The sequence below is a fragment of the Ambystoma mexicanum genome, chromosome 2p (assembly GCF_040938575.1).
Source record: "Ambystoma mexicanum isolate Mex_15411 chromosome 2p, UKY_AmexF1_1, whole genome shotgun sequence".
Taxonomy (NCBI): domain Eukaryota; kingdom Metazoa; phylum Chordata; class Amphibia; order Caudata; family Ambystomatidae; genus Ambystoma; species Ambystoma mexicanum.
In genome coordinates this window covers 1,051,138,888-1,051,165,441 of record NC_090923.1, presented here as the reverse complement: position 1 = coordinate 1,051,165,441, position 26,554 = coordinate 1,051,138,888, and the positions used below count along the sequence as shown (strand labels likewise).

At 50.7% G+C, this 26,554-nt stretch overlaps 1 protein-coding gene across 1 annotated transcript in view; it reads left to right on the top strand.

Annotated features, from left to right (window-relative positions):
* SYVN1 (synoviolin 1) overlaps positions 1–26,554 on the top strand; it is an 890,352-nt gene that overhangs the window by 428,069 nt on the left and 435,729 nt on the right. The window contains exon 9 of the mRNA XM_069644965.1: positions 19,854–19,919. Coding sequence (XP_069501066.1) covers positions 19,854–19,919 — 66 coding nt within the window. The remainder of the gene's footprint in view (positions 1–19,853; positions 19,920–26,554) is intronic.

The following is a 26,554-nucleotide window of genomic DNA, read 5'->3' as shown; positions in this document are numbered from 1 at the left end:
TGTCTTTAAGGAGGATGAACACTCCCTTTGCCTTTACTGCCTACATGAGGACAAGCCGCACGTGGAGAAGGACTGTGCGTTTTGCGGCAATATGTCGGAGCGGACCATGAAGGACCGCCATCAGCGTCTCGCCAACTGGCTGGAAGGAAAGAGCCCGTCAGGCGAGAAGAAGAAGACGTCTGAGCGGTCTTCTAAGACCTTTGAGGGCGCCCCGGCGACGGGGGTCCAACAGAAGGCCAAGCACCGCGTGTCCGCTGGCACCGGGAGCGCCGAACGGTCGGGCTCTACGGGCGCCAGGCAGGGCGCATCCTCCCCGGCGCCATCAACGACGAGCCAACGCTCTGGCTCGGGTAAGAGGAAGGCCGAGCACCCAGCGAAACTCCTGGAGAGACCCCGGTCGTGCCCTAAGGCCCCATCGGAGGGGGAGCGAGGTGGTGACCCCCCCCCCAAGGAGAAGGCGGTGAGCGCACCTAAGGTGGTGAAAGCCTTGATCCATCTGGCCAAGGCCTCTATCGAGACTGTCGCTGCGGCCCTGGCTCAGCCTGTGGAGGCTACACCAGTGGTGACGACCCCGGGGCCCAGAATCTCCCTGCCACCGCGGAGGGAGTCCTCTTTCATGCCCATCGACAGGACCCCCGTGAAACCTCCGACGGAGAAGAAAAAGGGGGGGCAGGAGGTCGTCGTGGACTCGGCCTCAACCTCTGAGGAGGAGCTGATCGAAATCCTAGGCCACGGCTCTGGCGTGGAAGAAGGCCATCCTGTCGGGGGGGGGACCCTGGCGTGGAAGACGACGAGGGCGTCGAGGATGCCGACGGGGCTCCTGATCGCCCGTTGGATCTCCCTCAACCAGTGCCGCAAAACAACTCAGCGGCCATTTTGTTGGCTATACAGTCCTTATGCTCGGAGATAAGGACGAGACTGCCGTTACCACCAACGGAGGAACCGCTCCCGACGGGGGACCCGGAGCCAGGCCCTTCTGGGAGCCCTCCCCCTAAGAGAAGAAGGATTCATCCTCCACCTCCTTTTCAGCCATCGCGCCCCGTTCAGCCCTCCTCCCCGTCCACGACAAGTGGGGATGATAAGGGGACTGACACGGCCGCGACGGGTACAGACGACGAGGTTTACGACGAGGATCTCCCGTCGTCACCTCCCACCCGGGCTTCCCCGCCCGACGAGATTGGATCGTTTCACTCCATGATCGCCAGGGCATCCGAGCTTTTCCAGCTCTGCCCGGAAGAGAAGAAGGAAGGTTTCCTTTATCAACAGCGCGAGACCAAGAGGAAGACGGTCCTCGCTGTACCTCTACTAGATGATATTTGGGATGAGGGCCTCGCCCTCCTCAAGAACCCATCCAAGACGCCGGCTAGAAGGGATCGGTACGAGAAGAAGTACCGGGTCCCGGACGCGGCCCCCTTGTGCCTTCGGGCACATCCGACCCCGGACTCGGTCGTCTCCGTGGCGGCCAGGAAGAAAGGGGGGGGGGGGTGCGGCCTCTACGTCAACCTCCCCGCCGGATGGCGAGGGAAAGAAATTAGACACGATGGGACGCAGAGTCATCTCGTCGGCAGCGACGACGATTAAGGCGGCCAACGCCTTGGCTATCGTAGCCCGCTACGACAGGGAGTTGTGGTACAAACTGGCCCCCCTGCTGGACTTCCTACCAGACGACAAGAGGGCGGAAGCCCTAGAGATCTTGCAGGAAAGAGAGGTGGCGTCGGACCACGCCATTACGATTGCGACGGACATCGCTGACACTGGATTTCGCCAGTTGGGCAACGGCGTGTGCCTTAGGCGGCGTGGATGGCTCAAGGCTACTGACTTCCGTCAGGACGTGCAGACCAGAGTCTTGGAAATGCCGTTCGACGGAAACAACCTGTTTGGGAAAACAGTGGACGATTCCCTTCAAGCCATCAAGACGGACACGGAGACGGCCCGGGCTCTTGGGGTTCTCCAGCAACGGCGGCCGCCCTTTCGGAGCGGCGGAGGCAAACAGGGTGCCTCCAAAGGTTCCAGCGGCGGATTTTCCACCTACCGTCAAGCGGCCCGTTGGTCGTCACAGGAAGCTTACAGGGGACGAGGCAAGTCAGGCGGACTCCGCCGTCGTCGCCAAGGAGGGCAAGGCGGCAAAGCCTCGTCGAAGCAGGACTGAACCGGCCGTGGGGTCGGGCCCCCACCGAAGCACCCCGGTGGGAGGCCGGCTGGCGAGCTTCGTCAACGTGTGGGAGTCCATCTCCACCGACCGTTGGGTGCTGGTCGCCCTAGCTCAGGGTCACGCGCTCGAGTTTCTAAAGAGGTGCCCGCGCGTCCCCCCTGTGGCCAGGAAAGAACATCACGTCCCTCAACTTCTCTTGGAGGTAAAGGCGATGCTCAAGAAGGGCGCCATCGAGCTCGTCCCAAAGATGCTTCGGGGCTCCGGAGTTTACTCAAGATACTTCCTCGTGAAGAAAAAGACGGGAGGATGGCGTCCCATCCTGGACCTACGACGACTGAACAAATTCATCAAGGCACAGAAGTTCCGGATGGTCACCCTCCAACACGTCCTGGGTCAACTGGAGGAGGGCGATTTCCTGTCGTCGTTGGATTTGGAGGATGCCTACTTCCATATTCCCATCCTAAAGGGACACCGAAAGTTTCTCAGGTTCGTGGTCCAAGGGCGTCACTACCAGTTCAGAGCCCTCCCCTTTGGATTGAGGTCGGCACCGAGGGTGTTCACCAAGTGCCTCGCACCGGTGGCGGCGCAGCTGCGCCGAGAGGGGATCTACGTCTACCCCTACCTGGACGATTGGCTCATCTGAGCAAAGACGAAGGAGCTCGCCGTGGAGCACACGGCAAGGACCGTCCAACTGCTCACGGACCTGGGATTCTCCATAAACTATGCCAAGTCCCACCTGGTGCCCGCTCAAGACGCACTGTTTCTGGGAGCAAAGCTCGACACAGTGTCGCTTCTGGCCTCTCGGTCGGAGGAAAGGACGAGGGCCATCTTGGGCAAGGTGCAGCGGATGCTGGACGCGGCCAGGGTGAGGTCCATCAAGTCCCTCCTCGGAATGATGTCTTCTTGCATTTATCTCATCCGCCTGTGCAGGCTCCGGATGCGCCCGTTGCAGGAGTTCCTGGACGGGATCCAGACGACGGGCAGCTTCGAGGAGAGGATCACACTCGACGAGAGTTTCCGATGAGCGATCCGGTGGTGGGGCACCCGCGCGCATCTGACGGCGGGCATGAACTTCCAGACCCCCAGCCACCAGGAGACTGACCACGGATGCCTCCCTGGAAGGGTGGGGAGCGCACACTGAAAATCTGCACGCGAGAGGCCTTTGGCTTCCGACGGAGAAGTCCCTCCATATCAACGTCCTGGAGCTCCGTGCAGTGTTTTGGGCCCTCCGGTCCTTTCTTCCGTCCCTCAAGGGCAAGGTGGTGAGGATCTTCACCGACAACACCACCACCATGTTCTACTTCAGGAAGCAGGGCGGTACCAGATCCCCAGCCCTGTCCAAGGAGGCACAGAATCTGTGGCATTGGGCCGTCGCCCAAGGGATGTTTCTGGTGCCGTTTCATCTGGCAGGGATAAAAAACACCATCGCCGACTCGCTCAGCAGAGAGCTGCACTCGTGCCACGAGTGGGAGCTACGGCAGGATCTAGTGGACCGCCTCTTCCGACGGTGGGGCACACCCCACATCGATCTGTTCGCGACGGCAACGAACTCCAAGTGCCGGATGTTCGCCAGCAGGTTTCCCCAGCCGAGGAGCATGGGCGATGCTTTCTCGTTCCCCTGGGAGGGCCTGTTTCTATACGCGTTCCCTCCATTGCCATTGCTGATCCGGCTCATCAACCAGCTCAAGAGGTCACGGTGCAGGATGATCCTCATCGCACCTGCATGGCCGAGGCAGATATGGTTCCCGGACCTTCTGGACTTGTCAGCGTCCCCGTCAATCAAGCTGCCAGTGGACGCGGATCTTCTCTCCAGGGAAGGAGGCGCCATACTCCATCACGACCCGAAGTCGCTGAACTTGCAGGCCTGGCTCCTGCAGCGTTAGAGTTTGGAGGATACGACATACCGGCCGACTGCAGAGAGGTTCTTGCGAAGGCCAGGGCGTCCTCCACTCTTAAATGCTATGGACACAAATGGAAGAGGTTCTCTGTCTGGTGCCACGCACAGAAGATTAACCCTCTACGGATTACGGCTCCCCAGGTACTGCCGTACCTTCTGACGCTGGCCAAAGCTGGACTGGCGCACGCGTCCATCAAGATTCATCTTGCTGCGATCTCCCGATACACCAGAACCACGGGGCGGACGTCTTTGTGGTCTCATCGTCTGGTGAAAGAATTCATGAAGGGACTGTTCAGATCGTTCCCGCCGGTGAAGGCTCCGGCCTGGGCGTGGGAGCTCAACGTGGTGCTGACCAAGCTCATGGGACCTCCGTTCGAGCCTCTGCACTCGGCTCCGTTGAAGTTCTTGTCGTGGAAAACAGCGTTTCTGGTGGCCATCACCTCCGCACGAAGAGTGGGAGAGATCCAGGCCCTTTCCTGCAAGGCCCCGTACTTGACTTTTCACGACACAAGGGTAGTGCTCAGGACGCACCCCTCCTTCATGCCCAAGGTACCGTCGGACTTCCACCTCAACGAACCCTTGGTGTTGCCTGTTTTCTTCCCGTCGCCTTCGTCGCCGGCCGAAAGGACTTTGCACTCGCTGGATGTGGCTAGAGCGCTGAAGTTTTACGTGGACCGCACAAAGTGTTTTCGGAAGACGTCACAACTTTTTGTGAACTTTGGACCTGTCAATCAGAGGAAGGCTCTCTCAAAGGCCTCCATTTCCAGATGGCTCTCCGGCTGTATCATGTACTGTCATCGGTTGGCAAACCGACCGCTGCCTGGCCGTCCGAGAACCCATTCCACCAGAGCGATCGCAGCTACCACGGCGTCCCTATCTGGTGTGCCCTTGCTGGACATCTGCAGAGCTGCTATGTGGAGGTCGACGCACACCTTAACGAAATTCTACTGCGTCGATCGGGATTCCAGGGAGGAGTCCAGGGTCGGCCAAGCAGTGCTGCGCAATCTGTTCGCCTAAGGTGAGCCTGGTGAGGAGGTAAGAATTGCTTAATGTTGAGTTTGATGTAATGCTTAATGTTGAGCCTTTGCCACCTCCCGTGGTTGTGCATGTGGGCACCGCTATGTATTCTTTATTCATGAGCATGTGAATCCATGCCAGACCCCATGCTGGAGAAGGAACAAGTTACTTACCTGTAACTGTTGTTCTCCAGCATGGGTCTGGCATGGATTCACATGCGAACCCTCCCGCCTACCCCTCTGCGGCTCTTCACTTGGTCATACTGCCACTTCACGTGCTACCAGATCTGAAGATGGCTGCCAGGGGCGGGGCTTAGGGAGAGGGCAGTCATTGGTTGGGGGCAGTATGACCCAGAGACCAGTGATTGGTTACTACTACGAAAGACAGATCAGAAACGAAACTGATACTGATTTTTTCTTTACCGAGGATTCCCAGCCTGACAGGGAATATTCATGAGCATGTGAATCCATGCCAGACCCATGCTAGAGAACAACAGTTACAGGTAAGTAACTTGTTCCTTCCGGCACCCGCGAATGGGCAATTACCTGGTCTGGCAAGACCGTAATGACCCAGTAATTGCCCATTCGCAGGTGCCGGAAAGAAAATACCAGCGGCAGCCGTACCGGTTTTACGGCCGACCCATGTTGAACAGATCTGAGAACCAGAAACTTCAGCCAGAAAGGAGTGACCAGGATCATGTGGCAGCTTCCATCCTCTGATTTTACCGGCACGGCTACCGCCAGTACCATAATGAGGCCCTGTGTGGTCTCGATGGCAGATGCATTGGTAAAGAGGCTCTTTGCGGGACTTGTAAGGCTTCCCGTACTCTCCTTCCTCCTCAAGAGACAGGTGGACACTTTGTGGGATCTGACTATTGTACTGAACGTGCTCGTGTTTAAAGCTTTTGAGCCAATGGCCTTGGCAGAACTGAAGTGGGTTACTCTGAAAACTGCCTTTTTGGTGGCCGTAACATCTGCCCGAAGGATTTAAGTTACAGGCCCTCTGCATTGAGGATACCTACCTAATTTCCCACAACGACAAATTGGTTCTATGTACCAAGCCTACCTTCCTGCCAAAGAAAGTCGGCGACTTCCACATCAATGATATGAAATGGCATTTATAACGCCCCTATACACAACTGTTTCAAGGTGCGATGCAGCAAGGGAGGGGGGAATCGGAGGGAAGACGGCGATCCCACTAGGCCATGAGTCATTCAGATCACGCAAGTGCATGGGAAGGAGAAGAGGGAGGGGGAAAGTGCAGTACATGGGATAAAGAAGTAACGTACGGCCAACTGCTGGCAAGTGCAAGGGTAAGTGCAGAACATCAGGAGTCAAGTGCTGGTGGTGGAACTGTAGGGATACAGAAACAGTCCCTAAGTGCGGGGGTTGCCAGGAAGGCAGTGCAGGAGTGTGACAGGGAGGGGGGCGGGGGGCGGAGACCTGGGCCTGAGATCATGGGATGTCCAGGTAACCAGTGCAGTTTCAGTATCAGCCGGGAAGTCAGCAGGGGAGAGGAGGAGAAAAAGCAGAAGCAAAGAAAGGTTTTGAGGTGCTTCCGGAACCGGAGATTATTCTCCAATTTTCAGGGATGCAGGGAGGCTGTTCCAGAGGGAGGCCTCAGCCGAGGAAAGAGGTATACCACCAACTCGTTGCTTGGAGAAGTGACTGACCCTGAGGGAGTTGGAGGCAGATGAGGGGAAGAGCTCGACAAGGAAGATATTTAGGAAGAGAGAGCTGAAGGTATTGAAACCCCAGAAGGCCTTGTGGACAATGCAGAGGTTTTTTAACTTAATCCTCGCAGCCACAGGAAGCCAGTGCAGAGATTTCAGTCCTGGAGAGCTACTATCCCTGGGCTTGAGGCCAAGGACAAGTCTCGCAGTCCTGTTCTGGATGAGTGCAGACTAGAAGCAGGCATATTTAGAAAGAGGTTGTTGAAATAGTCCAGCCTAGAGAGAACCAGAGCTCTGGAGACAGTGAGCTTCTGGGTGAAGGAGTGGAAAGGAAGAATACCTCTGAGGAGGTGCAGCTGGTAGTATGACTTCTTTGAGATGTCAGAGATGTAAGGAGAGAGTAGAGTCGAAGATGACCCCGAGGTTTTTAGCCTCACAGGTGGGAGCAGGAGGAGGGCCAAGGGAGGCCGGCCAGAGTGACAGGAAAGGAGGGAGCTGGAGTTCCAATGAGATCTCGGTTTTACTGGCATTAAGGCAGAGATAATTGGTGGCACACCACTCCTGGATGGCGGAAAGGCAGTCGGAGATGAGAGAGGGAGAAGAGGTGGCTAAAGGTAGCCTGAGAATGAGTGTCGTCCGCATAGCACTGGAATTTGGGCAGCCGCAGCAATGTGGTGGGCAAGAAGTGCCAGGTATAGATTGAACAGCCAGGGAGAGAGGTTAGACCCCTGGGGAAACCCACAGATAGAGATGGAGGAGAGGAAGGACCCGAGTTGAACTTGGGAGGATCGATCAGAGAGGAAAGAAGTCAGCCACGCCAGGGCCTGACCGGTGATGCCCAGGTTTTCACGGAGACGGTTGAGCAGGATGGCATGGTTGACCGTGTCAAAGGCAGAAGAGAGATCAAGTAGGGTGAGGACACAAGGGGTGTTGGAATCAAGGTTGGAGAGCAGGTCTTCACAGATGTTCAGGAGAGCAGTTTCCGAGCTTCTGGCCAGACTGATGATCAATGAGACAAGCAACAGATTCAGTGTGAAGATTAAGCTAGGAGATGGCCAGCTTTTCCAAGAGTTTGCCCAGGAAGGGAGTGATGGAGATTGGGCGATAGTTAGCCGGGCAGGATGGGTCGGCAGAGGGTTTCTTAAGAAGAGGGTGCACAAGGAAGTGCTTCAGGGGGGACGTTGAAGACTCCAGTCGTGAAGAAGTGGTTGAAGTCTGTCAGAGCAGGAGCCAGGGAGTCAATGTGGTCCTTGATGGTTTTGGAGGAACAGGGATGAACCTGTTTTGACAAGACTTTCATAGATCGGACTTGTCTAGAAACATTGTCTGGGGTAAACGGGGGAAAGGCAGAGAAGGAGGGAGGGGACGTGGCCGAAGGAAGAGCAGGGAGTAGAGGGAGGAAGGGGAGAGGAGGGAAGAGAGGACCGGATGTCCTGGGTTTTAGAGATGAATTGAGAAGCCAGTGCCATAAAGAGGGCCTGTGAAGGGACAGGAGAGGTAGAGACTGCATGCAGCAGGATTGGCCAGTTCCTTGCAGATTTTAAAGAGTTCAGCCGAGTTGTTAGATGCTGAAGAGATGCAGGCTTGAATGTGAGCTCTCTTCTTGGTGAGGACAGAGAATGAGGAAACATCTGTACCTGTATTGTTTCCACAGGCTTGGAGTGAAGCTGAACAAGGGCTTAATACGCTTGATGTGGCAAGAGCCACACAATTCTACTTGGCCCAGACAAGAGGTGCGTAGTGCACAGCAACTCTGTCACCTATGGCGGAATAGCCCCTGGTGGGCCAGCATCGAAGGCCTCCATTGCCGACTGGATAGTTTACGCTATCTTGGAAGCTTACAGCCTACAAAAGAAAGATCACGCTCATTTGGTGGGAGGGAAAAGCGGCCTCTGTGGCTTTGTAAGGTGGCTACATGGGCTATGCCCCATTCCTTCTGCAAGCACTACTCAGAGCTCTAGGGATGATGCAGTCTTTGGGTAGTCTTTTTTTTCGCATTAAGACTACCAGCTAACCATTATTGTGACTAGGGTGCTTTGGAATCTCCCATGATCTGATGGAAAGAGGACGGGACGTAAGAGTACTGAAATGTTACTCACCGTAGTGACACTGGTACTCTTCGTCCATAATCCCCTTTCCTCCAGGCGCACCACACTATATGCACTAATAATTTCCCATGTCTGCCTTGATTAAGGTACTGACAGTTTGGCGGGGCATGCAGATGAGGTACGGTACACCGTGTGGCAGGCGGCGTGGCAGACAGTGTCCATGCATAAGATTCTAAGGCGGTTTTGCAGCAAGTAACTGTCCTGAGGTACGTCCCACTGACTGGAGGAAAGGGGACTATCGACGATGAGTACCAGTGTCCCTATGGTGTGTAACGCTTCCTTTTTTTGCTGCTTCATGCAAGCTAGTATCCTAAAGGTATATGGATACATCTGTGCGTGTCTGAGGTTGCGCTGCTACAACTGTATCTCCCAAGAGTTCAATCCTGCGGTTGGCGTTATCACTCTATTGAGTCCTCTCTCTGTGATTTGCATACATGTTTTACATTGTTCATCGATTTGGTTTTATTTCCGTCAATGCATATATGCAGTGGACATTTTGTGTGTGTGTGTGTGTGTGTATATATATATATATATATATATATATATATATATTTCTGAGACTTGTGGATCTGCTTGGATCATATGCTCTGCATAGTCTGACTTCTAGTGGTAGTCAGAGTATTTCAAGATTCGTTTTCGAAACTCAAACGGACGTCGATAGGGCGTGCTAGTAAAACTATCCCTAGTGTGACGTGTACTGTACCCATGGTCCTTCACGCACTGAGGTCCCTCAGATTGTTACTTTCCGCTGTCGTAGTCAGTCGCAAGTTGCAAAGTTCCTTTCCAGGCTGATGCCTTTATTCGTAGGTGTCTTTTACTGTCTTCTTATTGCTGCAGCATCATCCAACTGCTCGACGGCCCTCGGCCAACAGCTCCCTGGTCGACGGCGCCTGACTGACTCGACGGCCAGACACAGCCTTTACGGGCCTCGGCCCTTAGAGTAGGGAGAGTGAGGAAAGATCTTGTATACCTACTCCTTTTAGCAAATGCATATACGGCCACCTCTTTTTCCCCTTTATGGAAAAAGACACCTTTTAAATTTTGCCCTATTTGCCATATGAAGTTCCTGTGGAAGGACACGTACAGTGTGTGCAATTACTGTCTCCCTAGGGACCATCCAGAAAAGCTTTGCAAGTCCCGCAAACTTTTCCGCCTGAAAACCTTTAAAGATCGCCAGACCAAATGCCTGGCGTCCATGTCCTGCAGGCTGAAGCCTCCATCGACGTGACTAGGGAATCCAGTGAGGGCAGTATCTGTGTCCCTAGTATCGCCGAAGGCGACCGAGGTTAGTCAGAACCCCATGTGCGGGCCCCCGACTCCACTAAGCAGGCCTACGGCTTTGTGACGGAGATGACACCCAGCGGCCATAGCGCACACGTTTCCAAACACACCAAGCTCATGGCCGTCCTTCGACAAAACCGTCGCCCGTCGAAACCCAAGCAGTGTCCATGGAAAAAGCTTCTAGATCTTCCCTGTTCTCTGGGCCATCGCCCACGCCTCATGATAGGCCTCTGAAACTGGCCTCAAAAGTCGGTTCGGACACAGCGCATAAAAAAGCCCTCATTTTGCGCAGCGAAAAACAGGCACGAAAGGCATATCCGTGTCCCCTAAACGTACGCCAGAAATGCAGGAACTTATTAAAAAACAAGTCCCTGCTATCCTTTTGAAGACAAAATCACAGAAAAAAGCAAAATCCTAGACACCTTTGTCTCGCAAGACTTCTGACTCCCAGGATATGGGTTCCTCCTCCACTGCAGATACACTCATGGGGGCAATGCAACACAGAGCAGACACCCTCCTATACCACCCCACCCCTTCAGGTTTCCCACCCTCCCATGGGTGGAACCCTGAACAATGTTGAATTCATGGATCGGTACCCAGAAGAACTTAAGTCCCTTAGAGATGTCTCCCAGTCAGGGGATGCAAAACCGCCTGCCAAAAAAAAATGTATTGACCCACATCTAAGCATTTCTGCCCCAGGCCCCCATCCCCCATTTAGCGAGACCCCTCTAGACATGTATGCTATTGATCCCTCAGGGTTGCAAGACCCCAGCTTTCAGGGAGGCCAGGGATATCGATACAGTAAGGACCTGTACTATGATGACTGTTAGGCAAGATTGTGTGCAGTACTCTTTGGGAGGCTACAGCAACCATGACCACCTGGCAATAGGAACACAACCTTTTGTAGAAGTCTGTACTACAGAGGTTGGTAGTGTGGCTGAGCAGCCAGGCGCAGCGCAAAACAAGAGGGGTCAATGTGAGCAGTAGGGTTTTTACAAAGAGATTCACAGTGACAAGTATTCAAATAAATTCTTAAACTCAGTTTATAAACAATTATTAATTTGACTTATATAAGCCTTCTTCAGAAGGGAGCAAAACATGGAACACTTCAGAATATACTTCAAAACACACTCTTAGTTTCTCTAATCAGATGATACCCATTGGTAATGGCACACGGACACTTCCTACACCCTCGGGTGACTTAAATAGCTAAAACACTGTGGACATTGATTTATCACTGGTACATTTAGAACAATACTGAGTTTGGTGCAAAGGTTAGATTGTGGAATAAAACAAAGGTTTGACAAATATTTAAATGGTGAGTACATTTTGAACACTCCAATGCAAAGTAAATTAACCCTTTCCTGTGGGAAATGTCAACTACAGAGTCAGAGGTAAGAAGAGTCTCTCAGTGAGCCAGGACAGCCAAGGTTAGTTGAGCAAAGTCTAGGGGAGCTGGAGATCTTCTTTGCAGGTAAGACAGTCTTGCACAATGTTTTTAGAAAAGTTTGTAGAAATAAAATCACTTGGAAGGGCCACAAGCTGGGAGGCTTGTGGGGGTTAAAGCTACAAGCAACTCTGCAAGGTTAACCAAGACAAGTCTCAACTGAGAACAAGTAAGGCTACACCACAAGAGGTAAGTCCTCTTAACTTTACAGTACCTTTGGTTAGAAGAAATGGTTCCAGCTGGCTTCTGTTCTCGTACAGCTCTGCAGATCCTGGTGTTCCTGTGCCTCACCTGTGGGGACAAGAGGGAGGTCTTCTGGGGACTCCTGCACTTCAATGGGAAGGTCGGTGGCAGCAATGGGCAAACTTCCATTCAGCATCACTTCGCGGTTTCAGCTCCTCGCGTCTACAGCAAATAGCAACAATGCGGTTCTTGGATACCACTTCAGACTTTCATCCCATCTGGGTCCAGCGCACTGTTGAGGTGTCTCAGGCTTGGTCAGTCCTGCTTCAGGGAAGTCCGGAGAATCTTTCTGGCACTCGGGTCTGACTTAAAAGCGATCCACTCGGTTTGGTGTTCCACTTCCTGGCCCTTCGGTTCCAGCAGCGGAAGTACAGCCAGCTCCGAGAGGATGTCCAAATGAGTTGACTTTGGGTTGGTGGGACCAATAAACCCCAAGGGGAGAAGTCGTAGTTGCAGGGCTTCTATAGTCGAGGCGAATTCAGATCTTCAGCACAGTGGCAGGGCTTCACAGGGCAAACAAACGGTCCAGGAGTTGCACCAGGCGTCTCTTCCAAGTTCTTTGGATTCCTTCGTCCAGTGGTCGACTCTGCCTTCCAAGCCAAAAAGCCTTGCCTTTTATACAGGTTTCTCCCATTCATTTCCGCCTAACTGTCAATCAAACAGCAGGGTGGCTGTCCTCTAAGGACAGCTTGCTGGCCAATCACCTTTAGGTGCATTCCTGTAACCAAGGGGATTAAGCACAGGGAGCTTTGGGCACCTCCTTCACTTCCTGCCCCTGCCACATGCTGGAGCCAGAGGCAGGCTTTACCAGTGAATCCCGCAAAAGATAAAACGAACAAAGGAACCAAACCTGGTTTGGTTTGGCGCACAGAGTAAATCTCAAGAAGGAACTTTCCAACAAGAAATGGCGAAAAAAGACCTGGCCAGTTTGACAAAATGAGCACCCATGGGTGTCTTGCTGCAATTGCAGCCCGCGGTAAAAACACACAATGGTAGTAAAAAGTAAACCACTGCCACCAGCTATTAATTGTAGAAAGGGTCACCTAAAAATGTTACATGAGAACCTAGGCACAGGGGATACTAAGTAACCCCTCCAGCACCCTATGGTAAGATAGTGTGTGTGGGTTTAGAAAGTTACAAAATGTAAGTAAAGTCAATTTCACTTCACTGCTCTTGGAAACAGTAGTTTCACCAAGAGAAGGTATTTAAACCTTTGGGAAATCTAATAGACTTCCCTGTGCCACTGCACTGAAGGTGCTGTGTGACACAGTGCCAAGATCATGCTTATGGAGTTTGTCAGACTCCAGAGTCAAAAGAAACTGTCTAACTCACAGAAAAAATACATGATAGAGTGGGAAAAAGTCTCACCCTCTCCAGGTTAGAGATGCACATTCCTAAAATCCAGCAAAAGGAGCTGGGGGTCTCTATGTTGCAGGGGAATTGGCACTTTTCTGAGAATTCTCCCTAACAATGACGATTACGACATCCATGTCATGCAGTCGCCTGACCACCAAGATCAGCCTGTAGCAGATTCACCTGTAGATAATCAGTTTCAATAGAACTAACTACTGCTGTAGGCTTCCCAACATTTCAGTATGGACACCCAAGAAGCACAAGGGGACAAAGACTTTGTGAAGGAAAGTTCATTCCAATGTTAGTCTATACAAAGACGTATATAGCGCTCCTTACTTATGCCTAAACTCAAAAGGGCGGTTAACCCTAGAATTGAAAAATTGTTCAAGCCAGCACCCACAGACCCCCTGTACATTAGGGGGCCAGCTCAAACCTGACTCACTTGTCACTACCACTACTAGGAAGAGGGCAGACACTCCTCTGGCATCGGCTGAAGCCCCGCCAGACAAATTAAAAAAATCTGCACTTTCGGAAGGAAGAACGCATCCTCAGCAGCATATCGGGCTAGAATTGCAAATAATTGTTCCCTCCTAACTAGTTATGGCTGTCATAAGTGAGATGAGTTCGAACACCAGGTTGAAGTGGTTCTAGAGCCCCTAAAATCACAACTACTAAGCACCATCTCGGAAGGCAAGCAGTTGTCTAATTGCATCCTTAAGAGCAACCTTGATGCAGCAGACAATGCTGGCTGCATCATTACAGAGGGAACACTTATCAAGCTCCATCCCTGGCTTAGACAGTCTGGATTTAAATTGGAGAAACGGGCCACACTCCTTAACATGCCAGTGGATCCTAACGTCCTCTTCGGCAAGGCCGTAGAAGATGCCCTCACGAGCGCAAAGGAAGAGTATGATACTCTTAAGTCCCTTGGCCAACTAACCAACAAACCCTGCATCCAAGGGGGTTCCTCAAACTCCAGGAGGTTTTGGGGACAGGGCATGTAATGCTGTTCGTGACTACAATCAGGGCGGACAGTCTTCAACATGGGGCCCCTCACAAGGACAATCTTCCTCTAATTTTCAAAGAGGACATAAAAGATCCAGAGGAAGAGGCAGAACCATGCCTGGGAGAGGCTCTACCCTGCCCAAGCGATGATGCACTGCTACAGGTTCCCTCCTATGACACTCCAGTAGGAGGTCCCATTTTACACTTTACCCACGCATAGGAGGCGATAACCTCAGACAAGTGGGTGTTGTCCACCATAGCAGGCAGATATTGCATCGAACCTTTGCAAAAACCACCCAAACGTCCGCCAAGACACAGAAAAATGATGCCAGAAGAGCGGCGTATACTATTAGAGGAAGTAAACTCTGCTGAAAAAAGACGCTGTAGTGGTCATCCCAGCAAATCATGTAAACAAGGGTATTTATTCAGATCTGTGTGATCCGACCGCGGCTGCTTTGTTCCTGGCTGAAATGTTCGCATGAGAAATGCATGAACACAAAATGTTCGTACATTTCCCATGCAAACATATTATCCTACAAAACCCACACCTCCACCCACAACACACCCACACCCCCCACGCACACCCTACTTAACTTGCGCCAGTTCCCTTTCACTTTTGTGAATGGGAACCGGCACCATCTTTTTTTGTTTTTTTTCGTGCAGCTGCAGGGGTTTCCCCCCTGCAACCTCTGCACCCTATACTGTGTAGTATTGTAGCGGGGTGTTGCGTGGAAACCCCTGCAGCCCCCACAGTGTGTCTTTTTAAAACAAATTTGTTTTTAATGCATGCCACCAAAGGTTCAAACTTTTGGTGTTCGAACCTTTGGTGGTATGCATTTTCAGCCTTTTTGTATTGGTCAAACCTTTTTTATCGTTTTTTTTATACCAATTCTATTTATTCAACGTACTTCCTTATGCCAAAGACCTGTCGATGCGCCCAGTACTAGATCTGCTCCATGCAAACAAATGTCAAATCTCAAAGGTTTTGCATGACCACGCTTCAAGAGGTAATCCCCCCCCCCTTTTTTAAAACAGGGAGGCACACACTCTCGAAGTCTGTCCAGGCTATCCCAAAAAAATATGGAAGTGGGCCCTCGAGCGGAACATGTTCCTAACCGCTCAACACGTTCCAGAGAAACTCAATGCTCTTGCAGACACTTAAAGTAGATACCCTCGACCAGAAGGACACAAGTGGTAACAACAGATATTCTAGATGGAATCTTCTCCCAATGGGGGTCATCCCCGTTAGACTTGTTCGCCACAAGCCTAAAGCGCAATTCCCGAATCCCAGTGATTTGACCGAATGAAAGAGTATTGAGGCTGAAATATCCGAAAACAAAGTGCTCGAATGACCAAAAGTTCGAACACTTTGTTTTTGGACATTTCAGCCCTGATAATTTGTTAAAACACACATTCTCTCACACACACACAACACACCCACAACACACCCATAACACCCCCCCCCCCCAGCATACCCCCACCCACACCACCAACATAAAGAAACCCCACTTACCTTCACCTTCACGCTGGTTCCTGCAGCGCCAGTTCCCTTTCACTTCTGTGATTGGGAACTGGCGCTGCAGGGTCCTTTTCTTTTTTTTTTTTCTTTCACGGACGGCTGCAGGGGTGTCCCCCGCAGCCCCCGCTCACTATACCATAAAGTATAGTGAGCGGGGCAATGCGGGGCACACCCCCGCAGCCCTTGTTTTTTTTTTTTTTATGCTACCACCAGAGGATCGAACTTTTGGTGTTCGATCCTTTGGTGGAAGCATTTTTAGAACTTTTGGTCGTTTCGACCTTTTTTTCCCCGGTCATTTCGACCTAAATCCAATTCCCAGACTTCGCATCCAGGTTTCCCCAACCATGGTCCAAGGGGAACACCCTGTGGATAAACTGGTCAGGGAAATTTGCTTACGCTTTTTGTCAGACACCACTTCTCGGCAAGATAGTGCACAAGAATCACCAGGAACAAGCTACTCTAATCCTGGTTGCTACTATGTGGGCGAGACAACCTTGGTTTCCATATCTGCTCAAACTGGCGATGTGCAACCATATCAAGTTCCCGTGCCCTTACAACATGCTAATAAAACAGAGCATCTCTCCACCCTCGTCCTCAATCTATGAACTTGGCAGCCTTACTCCTGAAGTCAGAGTTTGGCCATCTGAATCTTCCACAGAGGTGTATGGATATTCTAAAAGAGGCACCAAAACCCAACCGCAGACACTATTTCAATAAGTGGAAGAGATTTGTGATATGGTGCACATCACAAACCCTAAACCCAACACAATGTTCCCCAGTTAACATTCTACATTACATGCTTTACCGACTTGACTCTGGCCTAGTATTCAACTCCATCAAAGTGCATCTGGCGGCCCTGTCCACTTACACCACTTCACAGAACAAAGTGTCCTGGTGGAAAGTTCCATTAAGGCATTCATGAAATGGGTGAAGAGGCTATACTTCGCAATGTCCAACCCTCCGCCAGATTGGGTTCTTAACGTTGTGCTCTCCAAGCTCATGCATCCACCCTTTGAGCCTATTCACAAGGCCAGCCTAAAACCTCTGACATACAAGACTGCATTCATAGTAGCCATCACCTCTGACGAGTCATTGAGCTACAGGATTTGTCCATACAAGACCCTTTCTTCATAATACACAAGGACAAGGTTGTCCTTGGAGCGCATCCTAGGTTCTCACCTAAGTTCATTTCAAAGTTGTATGTTAATAAATCCATAGAACTCCCTACCTTCTTTCAAAATCCATCTCACTCAGCAGAAAGAAGCCTCCAAACACTTGATGTACGGAGGGCGATCTTATACAATACTAAACCTCTAAGGAAAACGGAGCAACTCTTTGTTTCCATAGCCCCTGGAAGAACGCCATCTCCAGATGGATAGTCAAGTGTATAGAGCTCTGCTATTCCCTCTCCAAGAAAGTCTTACCTTTCACCCCAGGGCTCACTCTACCAGAGGTACAGGAGCTACCTTACCGTTCATTGCAAATGTCCCTGTAGATGCCATTTGCAAAGCTGCTACTTGGAGTTCCAACCATACGTTCACACAGTATTATTGCATTGATAAACACTCTGAAGCAGATTCACAGGTTGGACAAGGTCCTAAAACATCTTTGCTGCTGTGCCTTCTCACTTCTCAGCTCCTTCTCCAGATACTGCTTGCTAATCTATGCAGACCCATGTGATCTAAGCAGATCCGCAAGCTCCAGAAGGGATGCATTATTCACTGTAATCCTATTTCTGGTGCTTGATCTGCTTAGATTCACATGCGCCCATCCTTCCTACCCTACTGTAGTAGAAGGCGTATGGATGTTTCTGGGTCATCACTGTTTCTGCTTTATCTTTACTCACGCTACACTTCATGTATGTTGGGCAAAGTTTGTATGCAGTACACTCTGGGACCACTACACACAACTAGGACTACAGGTTTAAGCAAAACCAACCTTTGGTATAAGTCTGTACCACACAGTTTTTGGTAGCGAGCTGAGCAGCCAGGCTTATCTGAAGATGGAATGTGAGCTTGTAAGGGTGTTACACAGAGGTCTATAATTACAAGTATTCAGATACACTTACACTCAAGGTTTCTTGGTAATACACTTATTAATTTATTACACAGTTAGAAAACATTCACTAAAAGGAGGCAATCAATATCGCACAGATATACTACAGTACTTTACACTATCAGGTTCTGAGACGAATAGAGTTACTCTTAAACAGTGCAAATAGTTTGAGTTCACCAGAGGAGTTGATTCAATGTAATAGTAGGCTAAAGTCAATGGGCTAGAGTCTTGTATAAGAAAAACGGTTCTGGTATTTTAAACAGAAAAGTCTTTACCACGGTTCTCAGAAGTAGTTCATAGAAAGGTTTGTATGTCGGGTCACAAGCGGACTAGGCCTGCAAGTTGCCAAAGTTGTACGCACTTTCGCAGTGAGAGGTAAGTTCTCTTGGTCGGGTTTTCACAGTACCTTGTATTTAAGAAAAAAGTTGCAGCTGAAGACTTCTGTTCCTGGCAGGTCCTGCAGATCTTGCGGTTCCTGAGCCTCAGTCATGGGGACAAGAGAGAGGACGTCGGGGGACTCCTGCACTGCATGGGGACTGGTCACAAAGCTGGCAAGCTGGCAAATCCTAGATTCCGCTAGCTGTCTTAAAGCCCACAAACTGGTGTCCTTCTCCCTGGCTATTCTGTTTCCTTCAGCACTCTGAGGAAAATACAACCAGCTCCGAGAATGGTGCCCAGGTTGCTTATGAGTTGATTGGTCCCACCAACTCAAAGGCAGGAGTCGTCCTTTAAGGGCTTCTCTGTCGAGATGAACTTGGCGAATCGGACCTGCAGCAGGGCTTCACCGGGCAAACCAACGGTCCAGGAGTTGCAGCAGCCATCCTCTTCCAGCTCGTCTTCGGTTCTTTAGTTCCAGTGATCGACTCTGCCTTCCAAGCCAAGAGACTCGTCTTTTAAACAGTTTTCTCCCTTTCATTCCAGCCTAGCTGCCGCTCACCCAGCAGGGTGGCTGTCCTTGCCGAACAGTCAGCCAGCCAATCCAACCAGAGTGCATTTGGGTCTCCTAGGAGAATAAGCATAGGGAGTTTCGGCCACCTCCCTCACTTCCTGCCCACCCCAGACACTCGGGCGTCAAAGGCGGTCGTCACTCCTGAAGCCCGCCAAGGGCATAGAAACAAAGGGACCAAACCCAGTTTGGCGCGCTCAGACAAACTCTAGAAGGACCTTTCCAAAATGAAATGGCGAAAAAAGACAGTGATCTGTTTAAACAAAGGGGGCTCAGGCGCCTTCTTGAAAAACATGGCTCCCGCGATTTTTAGCTACCGGTGTTCGCGGTCGGGAAAAATCATGGTAGTTTCTTGTAAAACCATTGCTACCAGCCATTTTGATAGAAAGGGTAGCATTTGACTGCTACGTGAGTTTCTAGACATGGGGGATACTAGGTAACCCCTCCAGTGCTCTTTTGGAAGATAGTGTGTGCTAGGTCTAGGAATTTAAAAAGACAAGTAAAGCCAATTTAACTTTACATCCTCTGGGAATCAGTGGTTTATCCCAGAAAAGGTGTTTAAACCTTGGGACAGCCAAAAAAGGCTTTGCTGCGTCACTGCACTGAGGGTGCTGTGTGACACACATGAAAAGATGCCTATGGAGTTGTCTAAAACTCTATAATCGCAGAACACAAGAGTAAAACGCACATCAAAACACATGAGAGAGTGGGGGGAAAAAAGGCTCACACTCTTTCCAGGTTAAAAAAATCAAGTCCTCAAAATCTAGCAAAGTTGTTGGGGGTCTCTAAGGTGAAGGGAATTAGCACATTTATGAGAATTCTCCCTAACCATGTAACCTTATGTCAGAAACAAACAATCTGAGGGACCTCAAAGCGTGAAGGACCATGGGTACAGTACACGTCACACTAGGGATAGTGTTACTAACACGCCCTGTCGTCGTCCGTTTTCGAGTTTTGAAAACAAATCTTGTAATACTCTGCGACTAGCTCTATCTATCAGACTATGCAAAGTATGTGAATCTAAGCAGATACAAGTACCAGAAATACAATTACGGTAAGTAATAATACATGTGTGTATGTTCTGCCAACTGATTAAATAAAGTTTATTAAAAAGTCTGGAATTAGTCAAATAATGCATGTATTTTTCTGTACTTGCAGGCAGTTCAAGAAGGCTGTGACAGATGCCATTATGTCAAGGCGCGCCATACGCAACATGAATACGCTGTGAGTACCACTCTACCCACTGGGTTCTTGTTCTTGCTCTCTTCACTTCAGGGAGTTAAGAAAAGTATGTCTTTGGCTTAGGAGCCTATGCCTTCCAACTGTTTAGTTCTCCTCACCCAATTAGGTAAGATTTGCCCACTCCGATTAAAGACACTGACTTTACACATGTGCATGTCAAAGACCCACATAGGCTTTGCCATTGCACTTGCAAAGCTAAAGCAGACAAAACAACTTTAAAGTTGCAGAACCATTAGCTTTGGGTCATTGTTTATGTTGATGCAGACACTAGTCGGGACTGACCCATGAGTGTATGGTGCGCTTAAGGGATAGGCGAGGCCCCCTTTCAAAGAGATGTGAAAATGGCAGAGGTTAAGGTGCGTAAATAAGAATAATTGTGATATAGTGGTGAGAGGATAGCTAGGGAGTTCTAGGTAAAAATCATTTGGCGGTTGAGAAGTAAGCAGTAGATCTAGGAGCCATGAAGGATAAAAGATGACTGGAGTGAAGGTCAGAGGGTTTCTGGTAGATGTTAGAAATTGAAAATTAAGACAGACTATGATCGTGCAAGGATGATCGCTGTAGCAATGACTCAAAAGAAGAGGTGAGGATAACCCAGATGGAGATGGGTGTGAGGACAGATAGTAAAGGTGAGATCATTGTATTATTTAGAAATTCAAGGGAGGGACTGAGGTTGAAGTATTTTCTCAACCCCCTTAGAGAGAAAGATCTGAGTATAACTGAGGGAGAGCTGGAGATTATCAATAGAAAGGGAGAGATTGCAGATGGGGAGTATAAAATGGATACTGAGAGGAGAAAAGAAGCAGAACTCACAATGAACTAAGGCTGATGTGGAGGTGGGCAAATGAGGTAGAGTGAAATCGAGATGTGTAGGGGTGGGAGGAGTATATAGCACTCGGATATAAAAGGAGATGCAGATAACCGAATGAAATGGAAAATTATGGTGAATGATGGGCATGGGTAGGGAAGAACGGTAACAATGAAGCTGAGATAATTAGAAAGGTATTAGTAAGAGAAGACATATTCGCGAAGGTAAACCTATGAGAAAGTTAGAATAGATGCAAGAAGTGAACAATGGTAGTGATGGAGTTGAGAAAACTGCAGAGTACAGGTGGAGGAAAGAACCTGAAAGAAGTACTATTTCACACCTGTGCTCAGACCCAGTCACCCTCCCACCCACCTCCCCAATCAGGGTTTCATATCAAAGACCCAATGGAAACTGTTATGAAAGATTTCTCTGTAGCACACTTTCCCTCCATATTCTATGGACCCCCTCCCTTAGCCTCCCCAAACATTTTGCTTTTAAACCTGTCCTGACCTTTTGCTCATTTGTTATGGGAAAACGGATCAGTCCTTCAAATTCTCAGTACTGGGAAACTGTTTCCCTTTTTGTCTTTTTATTTATTACCTATTTGGGTTACTTTAAACACATTTTTTTAAAAAGAAAGTTGTTTATACAATATTTATGCCCCAGAACAGCCCCTCCAGCCCCCAACCCTGCCCCCCACACCACGCCTTACCTCCCTTGGTTCCTGTAGTGTCTGAGCCACCCTTTTCTCCTAGTTGATCTTGCTCCACTCGGTTTTCAGTGTCTGAGTCTTTTGCGCGTGGGTTCATCTCAGGTCCAGTATTCTCAGGTTTTGTGGGCACCATTGTTGCATATAGTATTCTAGCACCTCTCCAGTCTGACCGAAACTGATCTGCCTCACCTTGTATTCGGCATGTAATCCACTACCTTGCCATTACGTCACACAATTTATGTATCCATTCTGACGGGGTCTTTTTTTGTTTGTTTTTTGTTGCAGTTCTTTGCTATCGCAAAGCCAAGCAATAATCCGAATTATCATTGGGGCTCTCTTTTGGGGTTTCGAGATTGTGCACAATTCAAGGTCTAATAGTCCACATAGGCCATCCCCCATGGATATAGCATGCAGTTCTGGTATAATTAGTTATCTGAGCCTTCACATCATCCCAGAATTTCTTTATTTTTGGCCAATTCACCATATGTGCCTTCAATCCCAGGTCCCCTTACAGCCCCACCAGCACTCTTGGGGAACCGTTTTATACATTTTGTGTAGTGTACTGGGCGTGTAGTGCCACCGTAGCATCATCTTATGCCAGGCCTCCCGGAGTTGCATAGACCTGGTCAGCTTTGGGATGTTTCTCCATAACCCCTCCCACCTTTCCCGGGAAATAGCTGACCTAGCTGTCCCTTACCACGCTACCTGATAAGGCCAGTTCTCTTGGACTGAGCATCCATGAAGGATTGCGTTGATGCTCGATGTTGGGTGCTTATCCCCCATTTGTGTGGTTATGTATGTTTCAAATTCTGTCGGTCGTCTTGTTGCTGCGGTATTTACCTCGGGCTGTCTTAACCAGTGTCTTAACAGTATGACTCTGTATCTGTCCATTTCCTTCAACCCCAGGTGGGCTTTGCACTCCTCAAATGTTGGTTTGTGTCCTTCCCACACAATGTCTCCCACCTTGCTACACCCATGTTTCTAACATTGGCTAAATTTGCCCTTTTCCTTCGCTGGGGTGAAGCTTGGGTTCACGGACAATGGAGTAAATGAGGGGTGTGTAGAAAGGAATCCCTTCTTTAGCCATCTGTCCCAAATGTTGCATGTTGTTCTAAGGACTACGCTACATCTTACACTTGGGGGCCTGTCTTTCCCTGGTAGCCACAGTAGCCCGGCCAGTGGGAAGCCCGCCACTGGCCTGTCCATCCGTGCCCAGACCTTTCCCTACTTTCTGTGAGCCATTCTCGTACCACTGTCAGTTGGGCCGCTTCAAAGTATCGATTTTTCTGGAGCTTGTGGATCTGCTTAGATCACATGCTCTGCATAGTCTTTATCTAGTGGAAGTCGCAGAGTATTACAAGATTTGTTTTCGAAACTCTAATACGGACGTCGACAGGGCTTGATTAGTAATACTATCCCAAGTGTGATGTGTACTGTACCCATGGTGCTTCACGCGTCTGTTCCTCAGATTTTTTCTGCCATCAAAGTCAGTTGCAAATGCAGAAGTTCTCTTCTAGGCTGATGCCTTTTTGATTTACTAAAGTTATATTGGTAGAATGTCTTACTTTCCTTTTATTGTTCGCCTCGCCGCACAACTGTTTATTCATCTCAACAGCTCCTGATGAACACCCATAGCATCAACGACTGATCGATTGACGCCCAGATGCGGGCTTACGGGCCTCTTCGGGCTTCGGCCCAGTACAGTAGCGAGAGAGGGGGGAGGTTCTCTTTACTGACTCCTTTTAGAGAATGTTTATCCTATTCGCAAAACTGCCCCGTTTATACATAATGGACAAAACCCATTTAAATGTTGTCCCTCTTGCCGTCGTAAAGTGCAGTGGAAAGACACGCACCGCGTGTGCAACCACTGTCTCGCCAAGGATCACGCCGAAAAGCACTGTAAATCTTGCCAGCTTTTCTGGCCGAAAACCCTAAAACATTGGTGGACGAAATGCTGGGCCGCTCATGCTATGCAGGCCGAGGCTTCCATAGATATGACGGAAGACTCCAGTGAGGGCAGTTACGGAGTTATGAGTGACACCAAGGGCGATCGGGATCCGTCCGGACCCTAAGTGCAGGCACCCGACTCTGAGAAGCAGGCCTGCGGTCCTGTAACGAAGAAGACACCCGGTGGCCATGGCGCACATCAGCATAAACACGCCAAAGACATACCCCACGGGCGACTCTCGAAGACGATGTCGAGTGTTGAGGCCCATACAGTGACCGGGGATAAAGCCTCGGGTTCCTCACTGTCCTCTGGGCCATTGCGCACGTTTTCGCTTATTGGAAGCTTGCGAAAACCGAAGCAAAAGGTCTTTTCGGACCCCGCATGTAACGTCCTTCCTTTTGCGCGATGAACAGGCGTCGAAAGACATCTCACTGTCTCTTAAAAAAGCGATGAAAATACAAGCGCTAATTGAAAAATAAGTTGCTGCATTGCTTTTGAAGGGAAGGTCGCCGAAAAAAACACAAAATTTCAACACCATTTACTCCCCAGCCCACCCAGACAGTCTTCCACTCCCTTAGACACCCTCTCTGGGGCAATGCGCCATGAAGACAGCTGTCCCAGGGCTCTGTCATCTCGGGCTTCACTCCAGAATGTAGTTTTACACCAGAACAATTTAACAAGATCTTACGGCGCATGTCCCATTTCGTGGACTTTATGGACAGACTCCCAGATTAGTAAACGGTACTCGGATGCCTTGCAGCCAGGGCCATCAGCAGAGCCACCCCCTGCCAAGAAAACCCGTCTTGAGCCACATCCCAGTACCTCTGCTCTGGGCACTCCAGTCCTATATATATCTCTCACTCTCACTCGCCATATCTATGACATGTAATCATCACAGCTGTTCTGCTTTGGAAAATCTTTGGCTCCTGCGTCGACTCGCACGTCGCCTGCCTCTGATGCCTCGGGGAGGCCCATGACATGGATGACTGTGTCGACTGTGTCGACTGCCAAGCGCAAGAAGTAGTAGTCGGTAGGGAAGGTGTCCAAGCCACGCAAGTCGAGGTCTGCGGGGCTTTTTTTCGACGGACGATTCGAGGGGCGACTCTCCAGTGGGTCTCGGTCACGGAGTCGGTCCGGCCACTCCTCTGCCTCTTTGAGGCACTCCCGGAAGGACCGTCATCGGTCACCTTCCCCGTCCTCATCCGAGGACTCCGTCCGTCGGTGGGTCGCTTAACCCACCAAGCATGCGACGCCGGAGGAATGGGCTTCCTTCGAGAAGAAAGTTAGTGATTCTCGAATCGCAGGGCACTGGTCCGTCCGCGCCTCCGAGTGGGGTCGGTCGTGATCGGTCGAGAGACTCCGCTCGCACGCCTTTGGGCTCAGGGGTTCGGCACGATTCGCGGGAGAGGTCCCGCTCGGACAAGGGGAATTGTTCTCGTCACGCCCGGTCCAGGTCCCGATCCTCGATGTGCTCGAGACCGTGTGCACCTGTGGTGTCTTCGAGGAAGACATCGACGCACAGGCTGTCGAGGGACACGCTCGGGGCTCCGGCCTCGAGGCATGTGTCGACGCCATCAACGCCCAGGCTGTCGAGGGACACGCTCGGGGCTCCGGCCTCGAGGCCTGTGTCGACGCCATCGATGTTGTTGGCGCCGCGTTAGGCGTCGATGCCGATTCACTCAACGCCTTTCGAGGCTGTTTCGACGGGGGTACCCCAGGGGCTCGGTGGAACCCCCTAGAAAGGCTCTGGCCAAGGTCAAGCATGGCTTTGTTCAACATTCTGTGCCTTCTTACCGCCATCTTGAGTTTATTTCAGAGGTGGATGAGGGCTCTGATGATGGCATGGTTCCTGATACGGTGCCAGACGAGATTCTCTCGGGCCATAGCCAAATTGAGGACCTGCAGCAGTCCCTGCACGATGCCAGTGGGCTGGGCACCTCTCCGGAGGTGGAGTTTTGTAGGCCTGAGCCTGGTACTCATGCCGACTCCTCGTACCGGCGCCTTATGTCCAGGGTCACCGAGTATTTGGGGTGGTCTGCTCCCCCAGGGCATTTTCTTCAGGATGACCTTACGGATATCCTCGACCAAGGTCCACCATCTGACCCGGTACTGCCATTCCATATGGCTCTACAGAGGAGGGTGGCGGCGGCTTGGACTGCTCCGGAGAGTCTCCCGGCAGTGGGCAAGTCTTTGCCGCAAAAATACCGCTCAGCCAGTAGTGACCCCTGCTACTTGACCAAGCACCGCACTCCGGAGAGTTTGCTGGTGCAGGCGGCTACGGCCCCGGCAAAGCAGGCGTCGTATCCTACCATCCCTCCTGATGGGGACGACAAGCGTTTTGACAGCTGGGCGAAGAAAGTATTTTCTTCAGGGGGTATGGCTCTTCAGGGGGCCAACTCCGTATGTGCCTTGTCGCATTTCACGCACACTCTGTGGAACTGTTTCCTTAGCGGCTGAACATATTCCTGAAGGTGACGAACGGGATGGTTTCCTTGCCATGTTTCAGGATGGCAAGGATGCCATGTGTGAGGCCGTTCAGTCGGGGTTGGACATGGCAGATTGCGTCAGCCGGTGCATGTCGGCAAGCACCGTATTATGCAGGGTTGCGTGGTTGTGGAAGTCGGGGTTTGCTCCTGATGTGCAGGCCCGGCTCCTCAACATGCCCTTTGACGGGGAACATCTTTTTGGCAGCAAGGCTGACTAGAGCCTTGAGAGGTTGCAGACCTCAAAAGCTGCAGCGAAGTCGTTGGGTGCTGCAGTTCGCCAACCTCCGCCTTTTCGTCCTAGGGGACAGCAATGGAAGGGAGGTTCCTTTCGCTATTACTCATCCTTTGGTAAAGTGAGAGGAGCTGCCAGTCAAAGGGGCCACCGTAGGAGTGCCAGAGGTGGAAAACAAGGTACTTGAGGTGCCAAGGCCGCGTGGGCTGTTGCCTCTTTGCCCTTAGGCAACGCCGCAGCCGCTTCAGCTCAGTTATGAAGCCATGTCCCATGGTTCACCGGTTGGGGGAAAGCTGGCACAGCATCTTGTAGACTGGCGCGCCATTACTTTAGATGTGTGGGTTCTGGAGGTCATAACCCACGGCTACTGTCTTCCTTTCCGGCAGAGGCCTCAAGACAATCCACCGGGGAATCTCTTTGAAGAGTCCGGA